Source organism: Cynoglossus semilaevis, chromosome 11 (assembly GCF_000523025.1).
Source record: "Cynoglossus semilaevis isolate Cse_v1.0 chromosome 11, Cse_v1.0, whole genome shotgun sequence".
NCBI classification, from domain to species: domain Eukaryota; kingdom Metazoa; phylum Chordata; class Actinopteri; order Pleuronectiformes; family Cynoglossidae; genus Cynoglossus; species Cynoglossus semilaevis.
The window spans coordinates 16832712-16840120 of NC_024317.1; the positions used below are offsets into that span (position 1 = coordinate 16832712).

General features: G+C 39.7%; 1 protein-coding gene across 1 annotated transcript in view; it reads left to right on the forward strand.

Annotated features, from left to right (window-relative positions):
- The first annotated feature begins 352 nt into the window (after positions 1–352).
- aldh1l1 (aldehyde dehydrogenase 1 family, member L1) overlaps positions 353–7409 on the forward strand; it is a 9396-nt gene continuing 2339 nt past the window's right edge. Inside the window, exons 1-18 of the mRNA XM_025059775.1 lie at positions 353–508; positions 1150–1384; positions 1470–1635; positions 2055–2156; positions 2640–2729; positions 3095–3232; positions 3598–3723; positions 3803–3894; positions 4522–4669; positions 4766–4885; positions 5238–5365; positions 5616–5766; positions 5873–5943; positions 6372–6477; positions 6553–6640; positions 6879–6972; positions 7055–7154; positions 7321–7407. Of these exons, the coding sequence (XP_024915543.1) occupies positions 382–508; positions 1150–1384; positions 1470–1635; positions 2055–2156; positions 2640–2729; positions 3095–3232; positions 3598–3723; positions 3803–3894; positions 4522–4669; positions 4766–4885; positions 5238–5365; positions 5616–5766; positions 5873–5943; positions 6372–6477; positions 6553–6640; positions 6879–6972; positions 7055–7154; positions 7321–7407 (2169 nt within the window). The 5' untranslated portion in view covers positions 353–381. The remainder of the gene's footprint in view (positions 509–1149; positions 1385–1469; positions 1636–2054; positions 2157–2639; positions 2730–3094; positions 3233–3597; positions 3724–3802; positions 3895–4521; positions 4670–4765; positions 4886–5237; positions 5366–5615; positions 5767–5872; positions 5944–6371; positions 6478–6552; positions 6641–6878; positions 6973–7054; positions 7155–7320; positions 7408–7409) is intronic.

The following is a 7409-nucleotide window of genomic DNA, read 5'->3' on the forward strand; positions in this document are numbered from 1 at the left end:
TAATTTTAGTTCAAATATCCCCAAGATATATATTTATATCTATTATTATAAATATATATTTATATGTGTATATATATGTATTTATATATGCATATATGTGTGTATATATTTATATATGTATACATATTTATTTATTTATATGTGTGTGTGTGTGTGTATATTGATGCAGGAAAACATTAAATAAATCAATAACATCGAATTCTAGAAGGATTGCAGCCAAATGCAGTTAAATCAGTGAGAGGAAATCAAGGTGTTTCTACAGTGACTATGTTAACATATTGCACCAATGAGATAAGATAAGATTGAGTGAAATTGCAGTACTAAACACTGTCTTCCTCTTTGGTCCCTCTAGAGCATAACCACACACAGGACAAAGTCACAATGAAGATTGCCGTGATTGGTCAGAGCCTGTTTGGCCAGGAGGTCTACAAGGCACTGAAGAACGATGGCCACACCCTGGTTGGAGTGTTCACTATCCCTGACAAGGATGGCAAGGCTGACCCGCTGGGTGAGATCACTATTCATTTGGACCAGAACCATACATACGTGACCCTTGAACCAGTTTCCATGGCTTGTCACACATGTTTATGATGAGGGCTACAAATCGATACTTTAATAGTCGTAGAGCAAGAAATAAGTTCAATGAAACTATCACTCCAGCACGTTACTTTTCACCTCTTTTTGCACAGTCCATAATGATGGATGGTAGACACGAAGTACTTGTACTCATTCAGTTTTACTGCTTCTACACTCTGCAGTTGTTTTCCCTCTTACCTCACTCTTGTTTACATCCTGTCTTCCTCCTGATGACCTTCATTCTTAGCTCCAAAGCAGACCTCCGCCTCTCTGGGTTTTTTTCACCTGCTCCCTACTCTGACCACAGATCACAATGTCATCTATAAACACCACGGTGTAGCAATATGCCCTAGCTGAATGGCTAATCACCCTTTTGTCTCTCTGTCATGATGCTCAGTGTAGAAACACAGACGTAAACAACAACAACAGACATAACAAAAACAAAAACATAACCCTATGTTAATCTTACATAAAACAGATTTTTTTTCTTGTATGGACTGAGCTGTGAACTACACTGTGTGGGTTTTGTTTACGTTGACTTCTGTTAATAACTGTGTCACTTTTCTTCCACAGCCACCGAGGCAGAAAAGGACGGAGTTGCTGTTTTTAAGTTCCCCCGCTGGCGTGTGAAGGGTCAGGTCATTCCAGAGGTTGTTGACCAGTACAAGGCCACAGGAGCTGAGCTCAATGTCCTCGCATTTTGCTCCCAGTATATCCCCATGGAGGTCATTGACCACCCCAAACATGGCTCCATTATCTACCACCCCTCTATTTTGCCTCGACACAGGGGTGCTTCTGCCATCAACTGGTGAGTGAAATGTGTGCATAAAAAGCACACGTCTGATTTTTTTGTAAAACCACAAATCTATTGTGTTTTGTCTTCGCCTACATAGGACCTTGATTCATGGTGACAAAAAGGGTGGCTTCACTGTGTTCTGGGCTGATGATGGACTCGACACTGGACCAATTCTGCTACAGAGGGAGTGTGATGTTGAACCCAATGACACTGTCAACACCATTTACAAGAGATTCCTCTTTCCAGAAGGAATCAAAGGCACAGTAAGTGTAGCAACAAGTCGGTGGCAGAGCATTAGAGGAGTAGCAGTGGTGCAGACCTGTGTCTGGTCGCAGGTTGCAGGTTTGAATCCACCAGGTGCCTCTGAGGTACACTGAGCATGTCCTTCATAATCCATTTGACAGTTGTCATCTAAATTAGCCGTAGCTATGAGTTGATCTGGTGCTACACCTGCATCTGACCTAAAGTTAATGTCCCCACGATTGATGTCAGGTGTTAAGATGATATTTTAGGCTTGAAGTGCTTTGTGAAACAAAGTGTTTCCTCTCAGTGTTTGTATATAACATCAAAGATAAGTGAATGGAAGTGGAATTGTTAATTATAGGTGCAGGTTTCCACAAATAGCATGATTAATGCTTTAATTTGGACAGCCCAAATAACAACTGCATTGTTCCGTTTGCAGGTGGAGGCAGTGAGACTTATTGCAGAGGGAAAAGCTCCAAGGATCATACAGCCACAAGAGGGAGCCACATATGAGTGCATCCAGAAAAAAGAAAATGCCAAGGTTAAGCTACAACAGTGTTTTGGTGATACTTGAAACCACAGTTCATGGGATCAGTGTGTTCCCCAATGTGTCTAACAAAATAGCACTGTGAGAGGAGATAAAAAAACAACTAAATCTAGTCTGGTTTGTTACAGAAATAACATGTTTGTAGAGTCTTGGTAAGAAAAACCTGTACCACACGCAGCTAATGTATACAGTTTAATGACAATGTTGCTAATTCATCTGACAAAAGAAAAGATGAAAGAAAAATATTTTAAAAATATTTTCAAAAATATTTTCTAAGATGAAACCTCAGGCTCCTTTCTTGTATAAAGTTTTACTAATGTGTCCTGTTTTCTTTTACCAATGCAATGTCTTTTTTGAGCAGCGTTTACTGAGGTGAATTGGACAGTAGACAGACATATTGCTTGCTTGTGTGGCAGCGTCAGAGTCTGTGGTCATTCATCATTATACTTGGTGAGGTAAACAGTTGCTCTTCCACAGATTGATTGGAACCAGAGTGCTGAGGCTCTTCACAACTGGATCAGAGGAAATGACAAAGTGCCTGGTGCCTGGACAGAGATCGATGGACAGGTGACAACACGTTGTCCCTTAACAACATTTTTACCTTCAACCATGATAACAACTTTATAACACATTATTATGGCAGTTCATTTCAAGAGTTCAAGAGTCTGTGTTTCTAAGCATTAACATGAATACTTGCAATTTATTTAGGTTTAAAACATCATTAATGGACAATTATTTTATTGTACCAAAAACTCTTTAGATTATTATTTAATTACTTGTGCTTTTCAAGGTAGAAATTTTCAACAACACCCATCACAGGAGAGCCCAACATATTCACATGTCCCTCACAGAGGAAAATGCAATTCTAGGTCTATATACATGCAAGTTATGTAAAGTCTGTAAAGGGTTGCTGTCCTGTGTCTCTCCTGCAGAAAGTCACCTTCTTCGGTTCCTCCCTGCTGGATTCAGGTGTTACAGGCAAGGGTCAGCCGCTGGAGATCCCAGGGGCCAGTCAACCTGGCATCGTCACAAAGTCTGGGCTGGTGCTGTTTGGCAATGACAGCAAGACAGTAAGACCATTTTGGAAATAGTCTCACTAATCTAAAAATTGGGAATCTGTCACAGTGAGGTGGCGCTACTGTCCAGTAAGTCCTGCTGTTTCTATGTGGTCATTTATAAGATGACAGCAAGTCGACACTTAAGAAAGATTGTTAACTTAGTATTTTAAAGGATAAGTTCCGATCAAAAGCTAAAGGTTTTGGGCATAGTAACTAAAGGCCAGATTATTTTCCCTCAGAGTGATGATAATGTCAGTTAATATTCAAACCCTGTTCTTCACCTTCCTCCTCTGGAGAGAATGTTGTAAAAGCACATGAAGAACACTGTGGCCTGAGTGTCTTATTAAGAATCATCTCATTGCACTTCCTGTCCACAGCTACTGGTAAAAAATATGCAATTTGAGGATGGGAAGATGATTGCTGCTGGACAGTACTTCAGCTCAGGAAGTAGTGCTACTGTGGAACTGACTGAAGAGGAGAAGACCTTTGCTGCACATATGAAGGTAGGTCACACTGGTTGTTGTGAACAGCAGTAGGAGTTGACATGAAATCATGTTTCTGGGGTTATTTCTTTCTTCACAGACAGTGTGGCATGGTATTCTTACTAATTTGGATAGTATTGGGGACTCCACTGATTTCTTTAAGTCTGGTGCTTCTTCAATGGATGTGGTCAGGTAGGTTTATTGTTTTTAATTATAGATATTTCTGTGTTGAATAAATTGATATTGTTTACAGTATCTCACATACTACCATGACAAGCTTGTAGTAGAGATGCGCAGTTAATCACGTTTTGATTTTGATCGATCGCAAAACACTGTAATTATAAATAACAATTACCACTTTTATTTTGCTGCAAGTATGTTCTAATATTGTCTTAAGCTCAAAAAAATTCTGAGCTTTGGCATTTCCCAGCCTAACAAAAATGAATGGAAGGGTACAGCGTCTAGTCCAGGCATGGGCAAACTAAGGTTGCGGCCCGTTTAAGCTTTTTGTGGCCCTCGAGTCCAAAAGTTTGCCCACACCTGGTCTAGCCTTTCTTCTAAATCTGGCGTACCAAAAACATAGACCCTCTTTACACTGGGTCAATGGGTAGAGTGTGTATGATAAAAAGCAGCAATATACTAACGATGACTGGCCAAAGGTTCCCTCCGTTAGTGCTTGGCAGTCTGTGATCGTGGTATTAGTGTGTAGTCTATCTCTGTATCCCTCCCTCCTTCTACACTCCTTTAAACTCTCTGCCATCCTTTCTGTCTTCTCCTGTAACTCACTGATAACCCTCTCTTCTCTGCTGATGTCTTCAGGCTGGTGGAGGAGGTGAAGGGCCGGGTCAGTACCTGCCAGCTGCAAAACGAGGACATCTACATGAACACCACCTTCCACGATTTCATCCAGATGTGTGTCAGAAAGCTCAGAGGGGAGGATGGGGAGGAGGAGCTGATAGTGGACTATGTAGGTGCCATCTTCAGTCACACCAGCTGTTGCTAGTTGTTGGTAAAGCCGACCTTGTTGTTGGTAATTGATGCGGATGTTCTACACTTTACTCAGGTGGAGAAGGAAGTCAACAACATGACGATAAAAATGCCTCATCAGCTTTTCATCAATGGGGAGTTTGTTAATTCAGAGGGAGAAAAGACTTACCAGACCATTAACCCGACTGATGGCACGGTAAGTTCCAAAGATCATATTTCATAACATTTAATTAGAAGTTCAAATCAAAATAAGGAATTTTATAAAATAATTAAATGTGTCGCTAAAACTCCTACTTCCTTCCTATTATAACTTTTCAGCAGTGAATGTGATGTTGCATTGTTGCAGTCAGCTACATGAATCAGATAATATAAAATAGTAATAATATCAGATAACATTAATATCAGATAATATTAGACAATCATAATAATAATATATAATAACTAATAATAAGAATCTAGATTAAGCACTCAGACTTTCTACCAATGGATGGAAGTTTACACTGCCGTGATTCACCCTGTGACCTCCTGTCCACCTGTTTGTCCTGTAGGCCATCTGTGAAGTTTCTTTGGCCCAGGTTAGTGATGTTGACAAGGCAGTGGCTGCAGCCAAAGAGGCCTTTGAAGAAGGAGAGTGGGGCAAAATGAATCCAAGAGACAGAGGGAGACTTATGTACAAGTCAGTACTCATGCTAAAAGATTTATTTTATTTTTAATCCACTTCTTTGTTTGGGTGAATAGATCCTTTCAGAAAATGTGAGTAATGCATAAACTTACACTGAAAGTTTATTTTGTCATTATCAGACCAAACATTGTTAATAACTAGTAAACAGGACAGCAGTCCATTTGTTAAGTGACGTACAGATATTAGTGTGAAAAATACCAAATATGTTTAGTATGTAAATGATGATCTTCCACTCTGGGCCCAGTCTTGCTGAATTGATGGAGCAGCACCAGGAGGAGCTCGCTACCATTGAAGCCATTGACTCTGGTGCTGTTTACACACTGGCTCTCAAGACCCACGTGGGCATGTCCATTCAGACCTTCCGCTACTTTGCTGGCTGGTGTGACAAGATCCAAGTAAGAAGATTTACTGCTTTTTTTTACCCGTCAAAAGTCCTTATAAATTCTGACTTCAGATTTTGGTTTGTTTTTTTTGTTTGAATCAACTGTGATCTTTTTACAGGGGAGTACCATTCCTATCAACCAGGCCAGGCCTAATCGTAACCTTACTTTCACCAAGAAAGAGCCAATTGGGTAAGAATCTGGTCCACTTTTGATCAGGCAGATGTTTATCCATAGGTATATTTAATAGATTAGGATTCAAGAAGCACATCTGGAATAGTCCTATACATTCAACTTGTGCTTAATGTTTTTCGCTCTCGATATGATTTATTCATTTATCACAATTCTTTTAAACAAAATGAGCACCAGACAAATTATTACGAAATACAAAGATCCTTTATCTATAAGAATTAAGCCAGATACTGTTTGTACAACCGAAATCGTCTTGTGTACCTCATACACTGACCTTATCTTAAATAACAGAATACCAAAAATGACCACTTCTGCAGTTGAGATCTGATTATCAATCTCTAAAAAAATGGTACAGTTCTAAAGAAAACAGAATACTTTACAAGAGAAAGGAAACTTCAGTGCAGCACTTCTCATTTGTCTCTTCTAAGTGTGTGTGCCATCGTGATACCATGGAACTACCCACTGATGATGCTGGCCTGGAAGACTGCAGCCTGTTTGGCAGCAGGAAACACAGTGGTCCTTAAGCCAGCTCAGGTCAGTCTGGTTTCCTTTAGGTAAAAGGTTAGACGATGTACAAACCTAACATTAATCACTAATCTTTGTTTGCAGGTGACGCCACTGACATCTCTTAAGTTTGCTGAGTTGGCAGCAAGAGCTGGAATCCCCAAGGGTGTCATTAATATTTTGCCTGGATCAGGTGGGAGATTAAATATTCAGTTAATTATGATATATCATATTTAAATTAAGTCAACATTCCTAAAGAAAATAATAAATAAATATTATTATTAAATAATTATTATAGATTAAATCTGTGTTCTATTTGTGACTAAATCAGGTGACAGAATTATTAATATTGAAATATGAAAAGAAAAGGGTAAAAAATCTTGATGGATGTTAGTCTCATGTGATCATGGGTGTTTTTCATGTTTTTTTAGGAACTGTCGTGGGTCAGCGTCTGTCTGACCACCCTGATGTCCGCAAATTGGGCTTTACAGGTTCCACTGAGATTGGTAAACATATAATGAAGAGGTATGTGGTAAAGTAAACAAAGTCCGATTTCCAACGGACTGGTTGCTCACTTTTGCGTATTTGCTTCATTGTCTGTTGAAAGCTGTGCAGTGAGTAATGTGAAGAAAGTCTCTCTGGAACTGGGAGGAAAATCCCCCTTAATCATCTTCAGTGACTGTGACTTGGATAAGGCTGTCCGTATGGTAAGTTTAGGATGTTGTGTTACCACTTTGGGAATGAAGTCATATCTGGCAAAAAAGGCAGCTTGGTAATCTGCTGAAATCTAGGTTGAGGTCTTATACTGTGTTACTTATCAAAAGCTAAAATCCCTGGTGCTGTTTCCATCTGAATGTGTGCATACGTTTTTAGGGCATGAGCTCAGTGTTCTTCAATAAGGGAGAAAACTGTATCGCAGCCGGAAGACTGTTTGTTGAAGACACCATTCATGACCAGTTTGT